Source organism: Paralichthys olivaceus, chromosome 20 (assembly GCF_024713975.1).
Source record: "Paralichthys olivaceus isolate ysfri-2021 chromosome 20, ASM2471397v2, whole genome shotgun sequence".
NCBI classification, from domain to species: domain Eukaryota; kingdom Metazoa; phylum Chordata; class Actinopteri; order Pleuronectiformes; family Paralichthyidae; genus Paralichthys; species Paralichthys olivaceus.
The window spans coordinates 3455918-3478875 of record NC_091112.1 but is presented as its reverse complement, the minus strand read 5'-3'; the positions used below and the strand labels follow the sequence as shown (position 1 = coordinate 3478875).

At 42.3% G+C, this 22958-nt stretch overlaps 2 protein-coding genes across 4 annotated transcripts in view; both read left to right on the top strand.

The window, feature by feature from the left end:
* The first annotated feature begins 3427 nt into the window (after positions 1 to 3427).
* sall3b (spalt-like transcription factor 3b) lies at positions 3428 to 12331 on the top strand. The gene is made up of 4 exons (XM_020104389.2): positions 3428 to 3650; positions 7749 to 10706; positions 10802 to 11145; positions 11806 to 12331. Exons 1-4 carry the CDS (start codon positions 3569 to 3571, stop codon positions 12184 to 12186), a joined length of 3765 nt encoding a protein of 1254 aa, XP_019959948.2. The 5' UTR covers positions 3428 to 3568; the 3' UTR covers positions 12187 to 12331.
* Positions 12332 to 14053: 1722 nt separating this feature from the next.
* atp9b (ATPase phospholipid transporting 9B) overlaps positions 14054 to 22958 on the top strand; it is a 30344-nt gene continuing 21439 nt past the window's right edge. The window contains exons 1-7 of one of the 3 annotated variants that reach the window (XM_069515917.1): positions 14054 to 14187; positions 16297 to 16470; positions 18557 to 18707; positions 20141 to 20254; positions 20427 to 20535; positions 21143 to 21201; positions 21616 to 21667. In XM_069515917.1, the coding sequence (XP_069372018.1) occupies positions 14108 to 14187; positions 16297 to 16470; positions 18557 to 18707; positions 20141 to 20254; positions 20427 to 20535; positions 21143 to 21201; positions 21616 to 21667 (739 nt within the window). In that variant the 5' untranslated portion in view covers positions 14054 to 14107. Of the gene's footprint in view, positions 14188 to 15172; positions 15314 to 16296; positions 16471 to 18556; positions 18708 to 20140; positions 20255 to 20426; positions 20536 to 21142; positions 21202 to 21615; positions 21668 to 22958 lie in introns of those variants that run through there. The other 2 variants (XM_020104414.2, XM_069515918.1) reach the window with 2 other exon arrangements.

Genomic DNA, 22958 nt, shown 5'->3' with positions numbered 1-22958 from the left:
GGCAGCAGACTCTGGCTCTTTGTCTTCTTTCTCTTTCATTCATCAAAGCTATTTAGAAAATGTTCCCTCCTATGTTTTGACTAAATTCCCCAAATATAATTGTACTTCATGGACTGAATGTACTGTATTTTATATTGTTTATCGTACTGACTACTCAAAGTACTTTACAGCATGAGCCACATTCACACAGGGAAGCCTGGACGAGCAGGGAATTGAACCACTGACCTTCTCGTTAGTGGACGACCCTCCCTAGCTTGATTGAGGTGGTTCTGAAACTTTAAAGCACTCGTCTCCCGAATTTGAATTGGACTTTTTCAGGTGGACTTGTGACTCAGGTGGAAGAGTGGGTTGCCTCAGAGGTTTGATCCCCAGCTCTGTTGACAGTCGTGTGTGAATGAGATGGGATGCGTGTGGATAGAAAGAACGCGGCTTGTCAAGTCACTTTGACTGGTCGACACTAGAAAAGCTCTACATGCATGTGAACATTCATACGAGATGGTTGCGATTGTATTTTTTAAAAAGTTAGTTTGATGGAGGGAACGCTCTGGTTGCCCAGGAAACCAGAGACAGATGCACCACTCCGACAAACGCAGCCATGCTCATGAAGGCAGCGCCACCTCTTACATCAGAACTCATCGTGGAGTGTTGAACATTCGTCCAACGTGAGAAGACACTTTTATTTACATTTGAATAGATCCACATGTTTTCCCACATCCCAAAAAAAAGAGTGAGAGTAAAAATCATTCATTCAAAAGTTTGAGACGTTGTCCGACAAGTTTTTAAAAAATCTTTGGAGGTTTAGTAACTTGTCGTCCACTTTTATTTGTTCTTATGCTTCTTTTATATTTGAAAAATCATCATATATCAAAACAGCATCACGTCCTGAATGTGTTTTTACGTCCGAACCATTTCATCACGTGGAAAACTCCAGATGTTTATCTTTAACGCACATTATCACAAAATTAACCTGTATTCTAAATAACTAACTTCCCTCCAGAAGTTTTTCCTCCACCTCAGGTACCGTCATCGTCTCTGCAGAGCATTTTTGAATTTTTCTCCTGGCTGATCTCTGTCAGAGCAGCAGGTCGGGGGCCATTAGCTCGTCACATCTCCGTCTGAGGCCTCGCGCTCACATTCCTCGGCTGGCACCGGCTGACAGGACGCTGCTGTATCTGCTCCTCCACTCAGCTGCCAGTAAATCACAGGGTGCACTGTAATCTTCATATGGACAGGAAGTGGGAGTCGTCTTAGTTCTGCAGACTCAATTTTCTGTTTTATGGACACGGCCTCATCGCAAAGGAAGGAACTCGCTGGCTTTTGAGAAAAGTGGAACCTAAACGTTACATCTGATATTGAACAGGCTCATATTTTAGTTTTCATATTTAATCTAAAATTGGTGTCGCCTCCACTTCAAGATAGCTCTCGACTGGAATTTTATGCAACTTTATTTTTTGAGGGTTTCAGAGGTTTTCATTTGTCCGATGCAAAAATAACACACAGCTTTTTGGCAGGTTTGGACAATTCAAAACCAAATGTTCAAATATCGGTTTTTAAATTGAGTCCAGGTGTGGAAATAATTTGCAGGATATCGTTCACTGGATATATGAAGTCCTGCTCTGTTCATTTTAATCCTGTGGTGTATGTGGCCTCATATTTAAAAATGTTTGGTGGTTGGGTTTCGATGAAAAAAAGTCAATGAAATAAATAAATGAATGAAAAATCAACAATGTACGATTTCAGTAAATGTACCTGCCGTGGTGTCTCCGCTTTAACGTTTACGTTTGTATAGAAACTAGAAATGAAAAACCACTTTCGGCTTTTATTTATGACTTAAATTAGCCTTGTTTGGATGTAGCTCCATGGCTAAAAAAAACAAACTGATCCAGATGAACAGAATAATTACATCTGAGTGGCGCTCTGGGCCGCGAGCGCAGTCTGGGTCGGTGTCGGCCAAGTTAGAATCTGGAAGAGATCATGGTCAAGTAGGTGCTCGTTTGATTTTGTGCCGGTTACAAAGAATCAATATCGAATCAAGGGGGGGGGGGTTTGAGTTTCCAGATAAGCACTCTGGGCCACTCTGGCTATTCATCATAAGTCTGTAGAAACCTGATAGGTCAGAAGAAATTATATTCCAGCAGGAGTGGGGTCTCCTTATCTCTCCATAGCAGGAGAATAAGAGACATACCGATCAATACCAGGCTGTTGTGTAGTACTTGCAATTATCAACAGCTGATTCTGCCCCCCCCCCCCACCCCTGCATCTTTTAATACCACATAATCACAAGTTCTGGAACAAAGCCTGAAGAGGGATTACAGCTCTGGTCAAGTATTCTTCATTGTTCCCTCAGCTTTGGAGCGGTTACAGTCTGTGGAAGCAGACAACACGATTCTTCTGATATTCTTTCACCAGTATGATGCAATAAGACTTTAAAGTAAAGCCATGACCTGATCCGTCCCTGTGCCAAACATCAAAACTCACAGGTCCAAGCAGAGTTTCTTTTTTTACATTTGAAATCTGTGCATTAACAGTTTGTTTGGATTCATTCTGCTCTTCCTCCCTCTGAGGAGTTTTTTCTTCTTCAACATATGAGACACTTTTCAGTCTATTCTGGCGCCAAATAGTGGGAGGTCGTTAACCAATGAAGCAAAGGCTCCAACACCTCCTGTGGTATCCTGGCAGTAGCCTATCGCAGCCGGCTGAAGGGCATCTAATGATGCACCGGAGGCGGAGGCTACAAGGAGAGCGCCGGTTCCTTACGCAGACCAAGGAGTCTCACTTCCGAGATCGGACCTAACTGCGACCTGAGCGACTGTTTTTTTACGCCTCACGTTTCACTTTACGCACGTTTTCAACGCGCCGAAATCTCATCTGTGGGTTTTTTTCCCCCCACACCTTTTTACGCGAGAATTGCTGTTTTGGAAAACGTCGATTCTGGACTTTACGCAGTTTTGCTCAACAATCAACCTCAACCACAGGACAACAGGGGGGCTGGATGAGTGTCCGTGCTTGTGTTCACTGTTGTTAGAAGTGTGTGTGGTGAGGGACTGAGCCAAGACGACCTCCTGTACGCAGCCTGGACAGTCAGGCGTCTGTTTTGGCACAAACTCATCCAGGGGCTCAGGGGCAGAAGCAGGTAGATTTTTTTTTTTACCTCATCGACATGCGGGGTTTGGTGACGAAGTTGAACCCGAGACCGCTGCAAAGCGCATGAGACGCTCGCAGGAGTTGAGGTCGGACTGCACCGCGGTGGGGCTGCTTTGGAGTCGTGCGTAAAAGCAGCCCGCTCGGACAGGAAGTGAAGTAATTGTTATTAAAACCTCATCCCTCATTTCCATATCTGGTGCGAGTTGGCTGGAGCGCAGCCAATCACCCGGCGAAGGGCAGCGAGAGTCGTAAAAGCATCATCCTTCCTCCATCATAATTACACTGACATGCGCAATCTGCACTCGGGCATCAGCACCAGCCGCCGCTCGCCTATTTCACCGACCCCGCTCCCTCCGGAGGGTCCCAGTCGCTGCTCGTAGATGCCCCGGCGGAAGGCAGCGGTGAGTCGCAGAGAGAGATCAACATGTCCCGGCGCAAACAAGCCAAACCTCAGCACCTCAGGTCCGACGAGGAGGCGACTCACTCCGGACTCCTCTGCAGCGACGGTAGGTGGATTTTAACCACTTTTACCTCCGGTGGATCAGCGGCGGGACGAAGGAGGATTTATGATTTAACAACAGATTCGTTCACAGGATGTTGCGGCAAAGAGATTAAGACATGAGGTTAATGGTGATGCTGGATTTAGAGGTGAAATATCACTTTTTAAGAGACGACAGACACTGAGGTTTATTATTCTTTCTTCTTCTTCCTGCATGTTTCCTAATTATTTAAGGAACTTTTTCATTTTTACATTCTAGTTTTTTTTTTTAAAAACAAACAAACAACGAGCCTCAAATCTGGTAAATTTAACTTTTCAATATAAAAAACACTTTAAAAGTCAGTTTAAACGTTTCCCATCAAGACACAGGATTTGTTAGAAATAAAAAAAAGTTTTCATTTTATTATCAAAATTCAGATTTAACAACTTAAGAAAGCTGCCGTGGAACACAAATGGAAAACAACACTGCTGAATCAGTGGCTCTTTTCACGAATTAACTCAATTAAAAGAATCATTATAATTCAGTGTTATATCTTTAAACAGCTTCAAGAAACGGGGCCTGTTGTGAAGTGTTGTGCCGATAAACTTCGTCACAACTCAGAATAAACTCGTGCCAAAATCTTTCATGTTAAAGATTTATTTCTTTATATTATGTGGGAAGTTACTCTGTGTTTTGGTTTCAGGACTTTTGATAATTATTTCAACTTAATTCTACTGATCATAAGCCAGGAGTCAATAAAGTGAAATGAAATGTGGCCTAAACGAAAATGGGATGTGTTAATAATTGGTGTATTTACATGCAAGAAGGGGGACTTCTGTATTTCAGAGGAATGATTTTATAAGATAATCATTTCATTAATAATAAAAGAAAAACGAGAAATACATGAAGATTTAACCTGCCATATTATTTTCTATAACATTTTTCCAGGATTGTTTATATGATAATTATTGATAATTAAAATTAATCTCCAAAACCAGAAGCCTCATTACTTTCCTATATTTTAATATTTAACTAAACAATAAAAGGTTCTCCTCGTGTAGCCTGGAAGCTATCTGAACCTTTTAATCAGCTGAGCACTGACTCATTATAAGCACCAATATTTTAAACTCAAATTAACCTTTGAACTAATGGATCATATTAAATAAAACATTTCTTCAAAAAGTTGAATTTAATTTGGTCTGAATTCTCCTGATTTTTTGCAAAATCTTTAAAAAAACCTAGATGCTACTAAATTCTCTATAAATCCCAGTAAATGTAAATTATTCTTGTTTTTTGTGTATTTTTATTAATATTAACTTTATTGAATTTGTGGTGCTATTGTTATTCAATGCAAAAATCGTTTAAAAGATCAAGCCAGTGGAAGTCACTTCACCACCACAGCTCTTGTTTCATGTTTTTTAAATCCAGTGTCGTGTTAATATATGATTATTAGGGGCTGTGAAAAGGTGATGAGTGCAGAAGAGGCCCTCCTCACTCGGGGCCCTCCCACAGCCTGGCCCCTGCAGCCTGCAGGCGGGGGGCTCCGCCACCCTGAGCTGGGCTTTGATTGAGCCTGCTGACTTAACCTTTGTGAGCCTCAGCCTGCGAGGGGCAAGTGCTCCGTGTCTGGATCATAATACAATTAGTACATGTGAACCCGTGACCTCTGCAGCCCAGGGGTCACGCACAGACAGGCGAGGAGCCGCTAACGCTGGGCTGACATGTCTGTTTGCTCTTCAGCTGCAGCCTCGTGGGTTTTTTTTCTCTCTTTTCTCCTCTTTGCCAAAACCACACAACAAGAAACGTGCATAAATCTGTTTTCTGCTCTTGACATCACAGATTGAGCGAGGGTGACATTTTAAAATAAATTTCTATCTGCGTTATTGTAGTTGGAAACACATTCGGAGTTTTGACTCTTTAAATCAACTCTGATCTTTGTTTTCATTGGCTGTGAGTCTTAACGGTGCGAAAACACAACCCTGAGCTACAACAGTGAACATGTTTTCGCTCCTGTGTTTGCCGAATCGCCCTGGTGATCCTCAGACCACCCACTCACTGAGCCAAGCACTCTGATTATTTACTTGTGATGAGTTTGACTTTTAGATCCCAACTCTTCTTACTTTGCTTTTCTTCCCTGAGCTGAAACACGTTCGAATCATGTCTGATGCTATGTCGTTTGGAAATAAAGCGTGTAACGTGTTGACTGACTCATATGACCGGTAACACAGACACTGCACCGTGTGTTTGTGCGAGGATCTGTTGAGTTTGTTCATGTAAATATAACGGACGTCTCGCTCTTTGTGTGGCTCGACAATGTGGGACTCATTCACTTAGGAGGTGAAACACACAGATAATTGTAAACACTGGGAAATACAAACACAAAGACAGACACACACACACACACACACACACACCTTGGGGTCCTATAGTCATCATTATGTGGCAGAAAGTAATTTTTTCATGAATCATTATCAAATTAAAAACTAAAATATTCCCCAAAATGATCATTTAACATATTCCAAACCTCTTAATATCCGTCTTTCTAAATGTTTAATGCTTCATATGAAATGTTGTCCTTAAATTGGTGCATGTGTAAAAATAATGTACCACTGATTTCCCCAGATCTTTCCATCTGCTCTTACTGTCTGTTTCCTAATGGGGCAAAGCCTGAGCAGATGCAGCCCTGACTCTAACAGTCTAAAAAAATCTCGTGGCAGATTCTCCACGAGTCTAAAGATCAGTGTCGAAAAAATTAGGCAAAATACGTTTTAATATATATTTTAATTGATACTGGGGGAAATGAAACTGAGACCTGGGAACACCTCTGGGATCATATCAAGCTGGAAATAAAATGTATATGTGTTAATTCATGGCTGAGTGTCCCATGGTTTTATTTAATGTTAATGGTGTTTAAATGATCAGTAATGTATCTGCTCTGCTGCACAAAAAAAGATTTTATTTATAAAAATAATTTGATTTAAAAAACTAAAATTGGACGGACGTTACAAAAGCCATTAAATCACATCTGGATATTGTGAGGCTTTTATTTATTTATTTATTCTACTTTTATTTTATTTGGAGCCTGGTTACATGTAAAAGTTTGCTCTTATCACTCAGTAGTAACGTGCTGTATGTTGAAGCCGTGATATTATAGATGTTGGTCTGTACATTAAGACTTATGCACTGTTGATAGCCTGATGTGGTTGAAAATGAAAAAAGACAATTAAATTGATCAGAGTTCGAGCAGAATAATTAAAAAACTGATTTCAGATGGCTGCGATTTACTGCTTGAAATAAAACTTCAATCACAGAAAAAAATGTTTTAGAATAAAATTGGAGATATTTCGGCTTTAATTCTAATTTCTTTCTTTTCTCGAATTCAAATAAAAACTAAATATCGTAGTTTTCGACCAATAAACCCACAATTGTTTTTCAAAGAGGAGACTCGTCACTGAAATGTTGGAATTCACAGAAAATCAATAGACTGTATGGAATTTCATTATCTGTGTGAGTGCACGATTATAGAGGTCGGATAACTTCACTGAACTTTATTGATTTCTCAGAGAGATTGTTAATATCTGAGTACAAGGGGTGGAAGTTAAACAAACTACTTGCTCTTTGTTTTATGGGACCTGTTGAATTTCATGTTTTAATCTGCACTTACACTCTTAACATCTGTCAACAGTTAAATATTTGAGAAAACTTTATTACAATGAAACTTCAGATGTAAACACAGGGAAATAAAGTGGTGGTTATACTTTAACTTATCATTCAGCTATAAATTGTATGACAGTGTTAGGTTTACATAAATGCAGAAATCTAAGATGCTTTATTTTACTTTAAGTGAAATGTTTCCAGATGTGTTTTGCATCATTTTATACAAACCATCTTATAATTCAACTCGACATGTTTGTTATCTTTGGACACTTTGGGAATTCTTGTGGAATTTGAAGTTCAGTGGGTTTGAGTCTGTCCATTTGTTGTTTGGAGAGATGGACTCACTGGACGATGTGTGAGTGGAGATTAATTTCGATGTGATAAAGGAAAACAAACGTCCCATTGTTGAAATATCGGGACAATAAATAATCAAGTTAGTATTCTTAATCTTGTTTTATTTCCTTTCAGGCATCACGGGAGGTGTGGACAGAGAAGAGACGAATGGAGGCTGCCACAGCAGTGAGGACACACACGTCTGTGACAAATGCTGTGCTGAGTTCCTCTCTTGGACCGAACTGAGCGACCATCAGAAAGTCTGCACCGAGGACCCGCTGGTGCTGATAGTTAAGGACAGTGAAGGGACGCCTGCTCCTGAGGAATCTCCTGCGGGATCCTCTCCGGTTCCGAGCATTTCGTCCAGTGACTCGTCCCCAGCAGAGTCCACCGACGCCGGCTTTGAGCTGGTGAATGATGACAGTCTGGATCATTTAGAGGAAGGCAGGGAGCAGGATGAAGCCATGGAGCTCGAGCTTTGCCCACAGGAGAAATTCACTACGACCTCCAGCCCTCAGCCTCCAGACTCAGTCGAGTCCTCGGCCCCCCAGGTGTCGGCCACCGACAGCTACAGCATGCCCAGCACGAACGTGACGCTGGAGATCCTTCACAGCACCAGAGTGGCTGTTGCCCAGTTCTCCCAGGGGATCAACGGCAGCGGTGCGGGAGGGAAGGCAGCCTCGGCAGCCATCCCGATGATCCTGGAGCACCTGCTGGCTCTGCAGCAACAACAGGTCCATCAGCTGCAGCTTATTGAGCAGATCTGCAGCCAGGTAGCCGTCATGAACAGACAACCAACACAGGCTGCGTTAAACCCAGTCTCCAGGTCCCTGTCTCTGACACAGAAACCTTTCCCCTCTCAAGGCATCATCCCTCCTCCCATCCTGCCTCTGTCAGGATCGACTCCTTCCTCCGTTAATGGACATGCTGCTGTTTCTTTGTCATCCATCCTTGAAAAGTCACAAAATATCCCCCCACTAGCTGTGTGTGGGAAGTCCACATTCAGAGACGTTACATGTACCTCAGCTTCCTCAGAAAATTCAACTCCATCTCTGTCCAGCAGCAGCAGCATCCCCACGTTACTGCCTCCTTACACAGGCTCACACACCAGCAGCATCAGCTGCACTCAGACACTGAGCTCTTCCAGTCCACTGTCCCTGGGGCAGAGCAGCCTCCTCAGCTCATCCTCCAGCCTGTCATTTCTACCTCAGAGCCCCCCCAGCAGTGTGATTTTCCCCAATCCGTTGGCGAGCATCGCTGCCACAGCTAATGCACTTGACCCTCTTGCAGCCCTGATGAAGCACAGGAAGGGGAAACTGTCTAACGTCTCCTTGTTTGAAACGAAGCCCAGCCCAGAGGAACCCTTCTTCAAGCATAAATGCAGGTTCTGTGCCAAAGTGTTTGGCAGCGACAGCGCTCTGCAGATCCACCTGCGCTCGCATACAGGAGAGCGGCCCTTCAAATGCAACATCTGCGGCAATCGCTTTTCCACTAAAGGGAACTTAAAGGTACACTTCCAGAGGCATAAAGAGAAGTATCCTCATGTGCAGATGAACCCCTACCCGGTGCCAGAATATCTAGACAATGTGCCAACAACGTCTGGGATTCCCTACGGAATGTCCCTCCCTCCGGAGAAACCCGTCACCTCATGGCTGGATAGCAAACCTGTTGTAGCAACTCTCCCAGCCACCATGGGTCTTCCGCTGTCCTCCACTATTACCAGTATCGGAGGCTCAAATGACCCTGTAAGTGTAACACCATCCGCTAAGTCTCCTTACCAGCCATCTCCTGGTGAATGTGTGTCTTTGTCACCTAACCACAGAGGCAGTGAGGCTCATTTCTCTCCTGTTTCAGAGTCTCCACTGTCTAACCTGGAGAAAGAAGCATCCAATATACCGAAAGCAGAGGGAGTACACCTGCCTCAGAGCTGCACCCTGAGGCTGAGAGCCACCCCACTGACAGAAACAGCCAGCTCCACAATCCCATCTGTGGCCACTACACCCGAACCTGTCACCCCAGCGTCACCCGTCCCCGATTCCCCGCCACTGTCGCTCAACTCCGAGGAAACTAAATTCCCATCACTCGGCCTCCTGGATTCTATGCAAACCTCTGAAACCTCAAAGCTTCAGCAGCTGGTTGAGAATATCGACAAAAAGATCACGGACCCCAACCAGTGCGTGCTCTGTCACCGTGTCCTCAGCTGTCAGAGTGCGCTGAAGATGCACTATCGCATTCACACCGGGGAGAGGCCCTTTAAATGCAAAGTGTGCGGCAGGGCTTTCACCACCAAAGGTAACCTGAAGACGCACATCGGCGTTCACAGAGAAAATCCTCCGGTTCAGGTGCAACACTCGTGTCCTATTTGCCAGAAGAAGTTCACCAACGCAGTTGTTCTGCAGCAGCATATCCGCATGCACATGGTCGGGCAGATTCCAGACTCGACCCTCGTGGACGGACTGCAGGAGATGGACAGCGATACCTCCATCAACGGGAAGAACTTTGACAGTCTCAGCAGCAACAGCAATGACTTTATCGATGACATTTCAATGGAGGATGATATTGAGGAAGAAGAGGTAGAAAATATGAGAGAAGACGCGAGTCCCTCTAAACCCTTGATCTCTGATTGCAACACTCCTCCCAGGTCGTTTGCCATCGTTTCAAGTTTAGCAGCTCTGGAGAACCAAATGAGGATGATCGACTCGACTGTAAACCTAAACCACGCCTTCAGTATGAAACCCCTGACCAACGGTTTTAATGACGGCAGCCAACTGAACATTAAATGTACTTTGTCAGAGAAAAGGTTGGAAAACTCCAGCCCCAATGTGTCAGAATCCTCCTGCTCGCCTCATGCGTCCTCGTCTCCTATTCAAAGCAACCCAGAGGGAATGACGATCAAATCTCCTGCAGTGAAAAACCAGGGGCCAGAATCCCAGGAGCCGTTGGCAGCGTCGGTGAAGAGAGAGCAACCTGAGTCTCCCACATCTGCATCATCGGCTGCAGCGGCTCAGGGGAGGAGAGGAATACAACCTGGAAAACTGTGTGTGAAAGAAGAGACTCCGTACAGTTTGTCTTTCCAGCTGAGCAGAGACAGAGGTACAGTTGACATAACTATTTTCATTCTTATCTTTCCTGATCAACCTGATTGTTGCATTTTGAGAAACCCTCACACTTGTGCACTTTGATTTCAGCTGCAGGTCAAACCCTCCCCAGCCTGGTCACCATCACATCGTCAACCGCCATAAAAACCGAGGTGAACGGTCACAGTCAACCGAACAACACGTCCGAAGGCCCGCACCCACCGTTCAGCGTCCACATCCCCCCAGCTTATCCGTCCGTCAGCAGCCCAGCGATGACGTCCCTGCTCGGCCCCGTGCCGCCTCGACGGCCACCGAAGCAGCACAACTGCAACGCCTGTGGGAAGAACTTCTCGTCAGCCAGCGCTCTGCAGATTCACGAGCGCACGCACACCGGAGAGAAACCGTTCGTCTGCTCCATCTGCGGCAGAGCGTTCACCACTAAAGGCAATTTGAAGGTAGATAACAGATCCTTATCTCTTCTGCTGTTAGGATTCAATCCTCATTTCATATTTTAATAGCAAATAATAATAAACATAAGAATAATTAATACATCTTAAAATAAAAACTTTGTTTGTGACTTGTGCAGTTGGTCCCCATTTAGTTTTGTGTGATACTGTATTTTAATGCCACATATACAGTGACGGCATAACTTAACCTTAAACAAAAAAATCTCACCAGAAATGCAAGAAATCATAAAATAAAGCATTTTGCTTTAGAAATTACTTAAATAATTAATTCGTTTTCAAAATTATTGCTGATTCATGTATTATTGACCATTGACCTCCCATGAAACATGTAAAGAATTGAAAAAAAACGTATTTCACTCCGTAGAGAGCATAACAGACCCTTTGATTTCAACCAAATGCACAAACCCATAGACATCAGTCCTTTAATTCAGTTTTTTTCATCAATATTCTCTCATAAATCAGTTAAAAATAAAAACACCTTCTTTTTGGATGTCAAAGAAATGTATTAAAAAATTCCTGGATCCACCCCCTGATCTGGATTTGCATCAAAATTCGATGGTGATGATACTCAATCGGACCATCGGTGCCAAATATGTTTTGTCTTTTAGAAAGAGAACATCTACTTAATTCATTTCATGTCATTCCCAGGTTCACATGGGAACTCACATGTGGAACAACGCACCAGCCAGGAGAGGCAGGCGGCTGTCGGTGGAGAACCCCATGGCCCTGCTGGGCGGGGAGGCTGTGAAGTTTGGCGAGATGTTCCAGAAAGACCTGGCAGCTCGAGCCATGAACGTAGACCCCGGATTTTGGAACCGCTACGCCACAGCGATAACCAACAGCCTGGCGATGAAGAACAACGAGATCTCGGTCATTCAGAACAGAGGCATCGCTCAGCTTCACCCTCTGACTGCAGGCATGGACAGAGTGAGCACTGCAGGAAGCCCCATAACCAGTCTCACCAAGACGAGCATGGACAGACATTTCTCTATGCTGATTGATGACAGCAAAGAAATTGGAATAAATTGATTAAAGCTGAACGGTGATGAAATATGCAAACTGTTAAGGACGTTAAGATATTTGTAAAACATCTTCTTTGTTCTTATGTATTATATATAGACTTAAAAAAGAACTTTTATCAATTGACAGAGAATAGTAGGATATTCACAATTTGTTATTTTACTTTGCAGTCATTTGTGAATGTTTTTTCTATACATTAAGACGCTGTTTAACTTGTACCTGAGAATTCCTATGATGCTTGGACGAGTGATGGCTCAAAAGAAGGGAACATGTGTTCAGATCAATAATGCAAAGGGTCTGCTCTCCCTCCCTCTCTCTCCTCCGGACAGCTGCCCAATGCTGCTAGCTGGTGCAAAGCACAAAGTATGCTCATGAGTACCCACAATCCCACACTGCGACGGTCTGTCGTAAATGTTTTGGCAAGAGGTTGTCATTCTTAAACAAACAGGTTGGACCGAATAAAATAATAGAACACACAGAGTGCACGTTCAGTTCCTCACTGTTAAAACACTGACAATGGATGAGCTGTCATGATGTCATTTCATATGTTGCTTTAAACACATTACACTTGATAACTACTCATTTTTCTTTATCTGCAGAAATACTTTTGCTAACGTGCATTTATTTCCTATTTAATTTAAAACAGGCACGATCGAGTGTGTGCTCACGATCACTCAAACCCAAATGCTTTGTCTGTGTTGTAGGCTGCAGTGAAACAGCTCCTCTCAAGCTGAAGCATTCTTTCTTTCACCATGTGGAAGTTTACATAGTTCAGTTTAGTGATTATCTTTTTCCAAACTTAATGACTTTATGACCCACTCTCCATCTCTACTGGGAGGATGAGTCATTTTCAAACAGGCAAATGATTTCCATCATCAGGAGGGAGCATATCAGAAAGTGGAAAATGTTCAAAATAAACACAGTCTTCATATCTGGAGTATTATCTGCCACTTAAATGGAAAATAAGTAAAGTCACAGTGTCCAGCTTAAGACTTGCTGATGAGCCAACGTGTGGGTTTAAGGAAGATGACTATAAAAAACAAGGGGAAACTGTCTCAAAGGTCAAAGGTTGCATAACTTAGAAGCGTTCAACCAAATCTTGTAGCCTTTTAACCACTTAAAGCTCATTTTCAACCAAGTGAGGACAGTTGCTTGTTACTTTCACCAAGGCCTTTATCAGGCATAGTGAGTGGACCGATATTCACGCTTGTTGCAGATCTAAATCACAATCAGGATCCTGTGAATTTAAATTCAGAAGGGAACTCTTTGGCCTTGGCAGAGGTATGAACTATATTAAAAGCCAGTCTAGTTATATTCTGCACAACATTCCTCTGGTTAACTCTAAACCAATATTGTTTGCTGCCTTGGAAGACTCCGGGAAATCACAAATTTAAAATGTAACACTTACTATCACCTACATTTGCTTAAATTATTTATTTATTGCCCACACGTGGAAAATTGCCTTCAGCTCACCAACAACAACATCAAATCAGACAAACAGATGGAAGGACAATGAATTAAGATTAAAAATTTCAATAAACAATAGCAGTTAAATTCCTGTGTCCTACTATTTATTATATTTTGTTTGTTAATGTGTCGTGACAGAATTTCTGGGTTATATATATCAAATTAACAATTATTATAATAATGATTAAAAAAAAACACGTAAAAGAGCTGCGGACGTAAAAACATAAGATGCCATCCGATGCAATTACAAATTCAAACAATAAGATGAAAGACGATATAACGCAATAAAAGAATAAAAACACCAGTTTAAAAGCAATAAAACAACAACAACAGCAACCTTTTCATGACATTCATATTTACGATATTTTCGCTCGGCTCATGAACGCAACACAGAACCCGAGCGTACGTGAGTTGTTTGGTTTTTTTTTCGACGTGACGTCATCACGCGCGCTGCCCAGCCAAGATGGCCGACAGCATCCCGTTAAATCCGGTGCGGAAGAGCTCGAAGAGAATCACGTATTACAACTCGGCCAGAGCCTCCAGGTACGTGGCGGCCCCGCGGGGCTCTGTCTGCGGCCGCGGGCTGAAGGGGACAGCCGGTCGGGTCAAACGTTCCCCTCCGGCCCGCCTCGTTCGTCCCCCCGCTCCGCGAACTGTGTCCGGGTGGCTGTTAGCTTGTGTTGCTAAGCTAACAGCTGAGGCGCATTTTGGTGTTTTGACAGCGACTCCCTGTCGTCGAACCATCACATCACAAAGACACGTGTTGTGTTTAATCCAGATTCACTGGTCTCATGTAAACACATCGACACGATCTCTCTCTTTGTGTGTTTGTTAGCTTAGGGACGTTTCATTGAAAGTCACATGACTCTCTGTCACATGTCAGTGTTGTTGTGGTCATCGCTCAACAGGTGAGTCGCTTCTCACACGAGCAGCTCGGAGGTCGAGATTATTCTTATATTTATATATAAACTGAGATTTCAGATTTACTTCTTACAAACGTGTCTGTTCGCTGATGAACATGGAGCAGATGAAACACACTGATTCTGGTGTTTCCTCCAGTTCATGAGTTTTCTCGTTGGGTTTCTCTGTAAGGTTCAAAGTCTCGACCTCAACGTGCCTCTGAGATAATGTCTGTTATGATTTGGGGCTAAACGAATCAAACTGAAATTGAAAAATGACAAAAAAAATACTGAGGAATTCTCAAGTGATTGGATTAATGTGAAGGTAATTTCATCAAAACAGTTATGAGATGTAAACAGAACCGTGTTTCATCGTTTATCCTTCTCGTGCTTCTCCTTGTAATTATTATTTAAAAAAGAATCCATTTGCAAAACTTTCTGTTATTTCTAAATTGTATTGCTCTGATAATCTACTGGGCTGTGTTTCTGTGTCTTATTTTTTGAAAAATCTTTGTCAGAGTTTGGTTTTTCAAGAGCGTGGTCTTACTGATTTCACGTTCAGCTTTTGAAATGCTCTCATTCTAAAACTGACCCTATTTGTGCTTAGATTTCCTGCTCCAGCTTCAGCTCTTCTCACATCACACTGCGTCTGTGCACACGCGAAACGTCTGCTCTAGGATTTCCTCTCTGCTCCCAGATTTCTTCATCTGCATTCGGATTTTGTTTTGCGCCACAAGTCTGTCAAAATCCCCCAACCAATAGAATGCCAGGTGAAGTGATGACAAATGTAATTGCTCTCAAACTGAAAGACTACGCTGTAGAATAAAGATGAGGAAAAACCACACATGTTTCTCCATCCATTACTCAAGACACCCAACGGACAGTTATCGTTTACGACATGCAATTGTTGTTACTTCTGGTCAAAATTGATCAGGTTGATCAAAAGCAATACCCACGCACTTAACGATTTGGTTCAGAATCGATTTTTGATTGAATAGAAAGAAAAGGTGTAGTTACATGATGTATTTTGGCTCTGGCTCCTGTTATTTCTTACCCAAACAATTTTACTCAGGAGCTCAAATGAAACATCGCTGACGGTAAAAGGAAGCAGTCAGTTTGTTCATTTTTACCCGGGGCGGTGGTCCCCATGGTCCCGTCCCATTTCTGCTTTGGCTCAAATTTGGAAATGAGTTTCAGTTAACTGCTCTTGATGAGTGAGAGAGTGTAGATTTTCTATTTTAGTTTAAAAAGAAAAAGAAAAAAGGAAGAGACCAAAGCTAAAACCAAGTGTTTCAGACAGAGGCTGAAAAGAGGAGCTGCAGAAATGGACAGTTTGAGGAAAGTGATGTTTTCAGAACCTAAGATTATATAAACCTTTTCATGTAATTCTGAACCATGATATGAGCAGAATATGTCTCATTTCAAAGTGAAGTCTGACTGAAACCTTCTTAGAAGCAAGTATGTTAACTTGGAAGCAGCTTAAAGTTTTATTTCTATATGAAAATAACAGATGAAAACTGAAAGCAGACAGCTCTATTGTGTTGATTTTGTTAATTTGAACGTTTTCATCAGTAGTGGAGAAAAGTCTTTCTATTGCAGTGCTACTAACATCACAAGGAATAATGTCACGTCTAATAGGAGACAGAAAGCGTTTTTTTGTCGTACCCTGAGCAGTGTTCTAGCGTGTACTTCTTAGCATAAGACGTGACATTTCCAATCTGAGGTTGTTAATGTGTTACTGTCACCCTCACAGATACTCTCTAGAGGATGAGCCCTCTAACCTGGATGAGATGCCTCTGATGATGTCGGAGGAGGGCTTTGAGAACGATGAGAGCGACTACCAGACACTGCCCCGGGCCAGAGTCAATCAGAGACAGAGAGGCCTCGGTTGGTTCCTCTGCGGAGGGTGGAGGGTCCTCTGTGGCAGGTATTTCTGTTGTTAATAGTTTTTATTAACGATTTAATCACTCACAATATATTGAAACAGAAATATGTGCTTGATGGCACAAAGAACCTATGCACTGGTCTCATTCTTTTCTTGGGACACTGGAGCTTTTTACAGTTTAGACATTTTCCTGAAATTTTCCAGAGCGGCTCGATGTGAATGTTTGAATCAGTCTTTTCCTGCCAGCCTTGATTTAGAGGTCAGGTATTGTATGAGAAACGTTCACAGACATGTTCTGCTTCTAACCTGAAGTAAATGACTGCTGTACTCATTTTAAAGATCAGAGTTATTGCTGTTTAACCACCGCAAAAGTAGTGTGTGTGTGTGTATGTGTGTGTGTGTGTGTGTTATCTCTCAGTAAATGTATGTGTAGTGTATAATGTCGCCTGTGCCGATCAGTGTGGATTTCAAACGCACCGGCAGCTGTGCGTGAAGTGAAAACAGGATAAGGGCATATTTTTGGTCGAGTTCCTTGATGCGCACCATCAGTCCAAAAAGATTTTCAGGTCACAGAACAGAACAGGGCGGTTTATCCAGCTAATGATTAATTTGACAGCTTTCGTCCTCTAAAGATGCTCCTCTCTGGCTAAGAGACGAGTGTTTGTTTTTGCCAGAACAATAAAGTGTCACATTCATAAACAAATGTTTGCGCAGCACTTCACTGCCCCGAAAGTCACATTTACCGTTGGTGGAATTTCATAGAATATTCTTTCCTTTTTTTTTTTCCCGGTGTGGTTTTTGTTGTTAGTGATGCATCTCCAGCTGAAGCCCCATATTGATCCCCCCCTCCCCATCCCCCCACTAATGAACAAATCGGATTTTTCACAGCTGACCAGTTTGATGCTTTCCAGTAATTTTATGTGTGCTTAGTGTGGGATTATAAAACACAAATAATTCACAGTGAATAAGCCCCGACTGTTCAAATGGCATATTATTTGAATAGCATTCATTTGCTCAAATAATCGCTCTTATGAATCTGGACTCAGAGTGCACAGAGACGGGGAACGTCGAGGCCAATACAAACAAGACTTTTTACCAAAGTTGATTTATTTAGTTTCATGTTTTGCCAACTTGCTTAAAAAGTGGAAAAGCCAAGTCGATCAGCATGACGGTATACACTGACACGCGTCCCTCTTTCCCCCCCAGGTGCCAGTTTAGGTCGTGCTCACATCGAGCTGCTCTCATTGTAATTTACCCCCACGCTGCACCGCTGTTTGCTTTTGATATCAGATATGCTAGATAAGCTCCAATGTAGTCATTAGCAGGTTGATAGAAAGTCAAATACTTTTTCAAAAGTAAATGTCAGTGTACAATCTGCAACTTCACTAATCTCTTCTTGGAGTTTTGATGGTATCACAGCATTAATATAGTTTAAATGATACGGACATTGCTCAACATGCAAAACTAATAAAGAAACACGCTGGTATGTTTGTCTGCATACACATTGAATGCCTGCTTCTCCAGGGTTACCGTGTGATTTCAGATCATTCAATGTGGTAGAAGCAAATAACTTGGAGCCTAAATAAACCTTGAAGATCTAATTAACAGTGACAGGACTATAGAGATATGGAATTAATAACGTCAGTCCTGTAGGAAGTAGCAGGGCACAGCTGTGGTGCCCAGTCGCCACCAATTGATTTAACGGCTGAGAAAATGAATGAGGAATGAGGCTGTTGAATTGTGAGGTCCTGATGTTTGTTAAGAACATGGCCTGTAGTGAGAGCTCATTATTTATGTATTGGCATAAATGTTACGAATGCAAACTGTTCAACCGTAGGGAGCTCTCTCCATTTATTTATTGAGTTGAGAGTCCAGAAGTCGTATAGTTGTGCAGTAATAAACCACGAAATGGCAAAGGTTAGAGGAAATTTCAGATTTTTCACATTGCTGTCTGGTTAATCATCTCTTAACTCCTCAAATTCATCTCGTGGCCTCTTGTCAGGGTTTACAACCTTTACTCAGGGAGTTATTGGTGTAGGCAACCAAACTATTCATAGCCACGACTGAGCACCGTTCAGTTGATGTTATAAATATATACAAACCTATATCAATGTCTTTCTTCTCTCAGCTGCTACGACTGCCTGGTTCACGTGTTTCGGAGGAAGAAGGAGCTGAAGGCCAGGACGGTATGGCTCGGCTGTCCGGAGAAATGTGAGGAGAAGTATCCCAAAAATGGCATCAAAAACCAGAAGTACAACATCTTCACCTTCGTGCCTGGGGTGAGTCAGCTTTCAGAGAACAACACGGACAAGTAGCTTGTTTTATCTCAGGTAAACACACTCACAATTTAGGGTCTGATCTTTGCTCCAGTTGTGGCTTTTGTTCCCGCTCTTATTAACTTTAACAGCATCGTTTCAGTTAAAATCTGCTGATCGTTTCACATATTAACAGTATGTAAATCACAGTAGCCCACACTGGATCTAATTGTTAACTCCTCTGTCATGGAGTGAAGGGTGTACACTGTAGGGGACATTAGGGATCTATCAGTTACTTATTAAAAAGCAAAAGGTTCCATGATTAAGAGGGCCACCTCTGGCCTGGGCTATAAAATGTCAACTGTCTATTAGAGACATAGATATTCTCATCGATGGTGAACAAAACAGCTCTGTTTCTCTCCTTCCACTTTGAATTATTAAATACGCACAAATTGAGTTTAGCAGTGAGCATTTCCCCCCTAAAGGTCAGGGGGTCCATTAACTGTAGTGTCTAGTCACAGATTATCAGAGACAATGTGATCAATGGATGATGCGCTACACTCTCATTATTGCAAACATTATTCAAAATGTGACCTTAGATGAATAGAACACTAAGGGCTGCCTGTTGATGGATAGCCCATTATCAGAGAGCCCTCAATAAGTTACAGGTGGCACTTTGCTATAAGTGAATTAAGAGGGTTTGTCTGTTCTTTCTTCTTCAATCATTTCCTCCACCGAGGAGGTTATGCTTCCATCCCGTTGGTTTGTTTGTTTGTGAGCAGGATTACACAAAAACGACTCAAAGGATTTCCGTGACACTTGGTGGAAGGATGTTCACATTGGCCAAGATGTGAACATCCTGTGTGGATCCAGGAATTTCTTTGTTTTTGCACCATCAAGAGGATGTTTTTACACTTTCACCTATGATGAAACAAATCTATCATAATTGAGGAACTGATAATAATCCAAATACAAATCTAAGTCTAGTGGAATTTTAAATGTGGTTTCATTGGGGTGTATTTTTTTTTCTGCTGCTATATGTTAACAAAAATGGCTAGAAACATGTTGCTAACACCTTTGGCTAGCTAGCTCAGATAATGGGGATCAATACGAGAATAAACAGTTTATATGAATCTGTCCAAATGAACAGGTTTGGAACGGAGATGTGCTGTTTCAATCATTGTGGTTCTCTGTCCTGTTTGTCTGTTACGATATTTTAAACTAATCCACATTTTACCTCTGTCATGAAATCCGTACCCTGATGCCAGTTTGTTAAACTGAGTTTCCATTAGGTTAATGTAAAGTTAAGAGCATTAGCATGTATCTAATTCCACCTCCGAGCATGTGCAGTAACCCATCCCTCCTGCTTGGTTGTCCCAGCTGTCATTGTCTTTGACTCACCTCGCTGACATGTTCACTCACCTCGCTAAATCCTCGTCTCCTCGCTCTCCTCTCAGGTTCTCTACCAGCAGTTCAAGTTCTTTCTCAACCTCTACTTTCTGGTTGTGGCCTGCTCCCAATTCGTGCCATCGCTGAAAATCGGATACTTGTACACGTACTGGGCACCTCTGGTAAATGCACTCCAGTTTTGAAAAATATTAGACACAGTTAATTTCATCTTTGTGTGTCTGGAGATGAAACTCCAATAAACATCTTCTACTTAAGTGTGCCTGGTACAAATGAACCTTTCTTATCGATCATGGTGAGATACGTGTGTTTTAAAAATGCTTTTTTGTCTGTCAGGCTTTCGTGTTAGCTGTTACAATGGTGCGAGAGGCTGTGGACGAAATGCGACGCTACCAGCGCGACAAAGAGATGAACTCCCAACTGTACAGCAAGCTCACAGTGAGAGGTTAGTGACAGATATCAATCCACTCGCCTCCTCGTGCCAGCAACTGTTTGCTGACATTATGATAATGGATATTTCCAGTGCATGGCCAAGCTGCCCCCTGTGCAATTTAGAGACAGCACCCCACTGGATCTACACTTGTAACTGAAGTCATCTGTCTCCCTGTAATTGCATTGATTTTTCTCTCTCTTCTCAAGAGCATATGATCTAAGATCTGTCCCTTTTGTTGAACGTGTGGTGAAATCCCCTTGTGTGGTATTTGTGACCGTGGCTGAAGTGTGTGCTCATGTGCACGAGCAGCAGCAGCAGAAGAATAGGAGGGTTGCAGCAGATACTGAGGCAATGTAATTGAGAGTGACCCCATGTTCCATCGTTTTAGGCTTTTACCTCAGACCAGAGATGAAAACAGAACGGTTTTACTTTATCACGCTGAGGGATAACAGTCTGTTAGAGGGTGAGAGAAGAAGAAGAGGCAGAACAAGGATTGGTTTTAAGAGAAATCAATGCCGTCATAATATTTCATATTTAAAAATTTACAGCATATCGTTAGGAGGAAGAGTCTAATTTAAAAAAAATTTAATTCTCTAATGTAACCTTTCTTTTTCCTCAGGTAAAGTCCAAGTGAAGAGTTCAGACATACAAGTTGGAGACCTAATCATTGTTGAGAAGGTAAAACCTTTGATTTTAAAGCGATCAGTATTAGGAATTGAAAATAGATTATTGGGTGCTACAGGCAGAATGATATAATTATATTTTAAATGTCAGTCCACCGCGTTGATTACAGTTATGCTGTGGCTGTGAAACTGATAATGCACTTGTGAGACAACAACACTCGACCTGTTCAGTTTGTGATCTTTGGTTTCAGCTCAGCCGACATGAAATCTAGCTGCTGCTGGAAAGTGGACAAGTTAAATTTCCATTAGTACGTTAGCCAGACTTTAAAAAAAAACTGATTCTCCTTCACTCTCTGGTCAAGGTATTGACCTTGTTTAATTATTCAGTGGGATTCAAAGGGCTTTTGCCACAGTGCTCAATAACACGCTGCCATTTACACCCTTTTTGTTTTTTTCTGTCTTTTTGTAGAACCAAAGGATTCCTGCAGACATGATATTCCTGAGAACATCCGAGAAAAATGGTGAGCAGGGAAAGAGCTTGTGTAGTTTAAAGTGAGGTTGACAGTACTGGAGGAAATAAAAAAATAATGAGCCTGCTAGTACGTTTCAAAATGACCCTTTACCCCACAAGTCCTGCAGTTTGATTCACAGCCCATGCTCTCAAATTTGTAAACAGTGCTGAGTGAAACACAGTAGATTGAACATGACTGAATCTAAGGGGTAAAATTTCCATTGTGCAAAGTAATGCACAGTTAAACGTTTCCTCTTTTATTCCCACTCCTCACCCCGAATGTTCTTTCTCTTTCTCTCTTGAGTGTATCAAATACACAGACTCAATTCAATTATATTTGTAAAGCGCCAAATCTTAACGTACATTATCTCACAGCACTTTACATAGAAGGTTCAGACCTTAAAATGTTTTTGAGTAATCCAACAATAAGCTGTGTTTCGGACAGAGTGCTGCACTGCTGAACTTTGTTTGCCCTGTGGCACTTTAAAACTGTCAAGATCATTTTGCGTGAGAAATGTGACTTTTTCCCGCACTTCCTGTCCTTTGACATCATCCGATCAGGGCAGCATGTGATTCATATGATGTATTTTGCATTGTTCGAGTGACTGATGATGCAAATTCCAATTAATCAATGCGCTGTGCGAGATCCTGGCTCTTTTCTGAGGGGCATCGGGAGGAAATGTTCTGAGGACATCATTTCCATCAATCTCCGATGTGTCAATAAGCTTGACGGGGAGTTGTTGATGTCTTTATGCCTCTAACACACTCACAAACATACATAAACACTCACTCACAGACACAGTGTCATATACTTTGTCTTTCACATTCACCGCACACACTGCAGTAGTGTTATGTGAGTAGCTGAACTGCCGCAGCAGCAGAAGAAAAGCATGAATCATCCTCCTTGTGTTAATGTTTTCCGTCGTAGTTAACCCTCCATGGATGGTTTATAGCTGCCCTTTACCCTCTCTGTCAAATAGCTGCTCTCATCCATCAGTTTCATATGTAATATTACCTCAGATCAATGCAGGTCACCGCTGCTCAACATTTATCGGACCTGGCGGAGTCCGCAACAACCGCAGTCTCTGTGTTACGGGCTCTGTGTTAATGCACGGTCGGTGATGCACTTAAACACGTGTCGTTTCTTTAAATTAACATGGCGTTTACACACTCGTAAACAGGCCAAAGTTTCCCTGCTCAGGTTAGTGTCAGTCAAATGACATAAAATGTAATCTAAAATAAATAAACAATGCAAGGACATGATTATTTTGTCCTAAAGGGTCGGGAATCAGTTTTACACA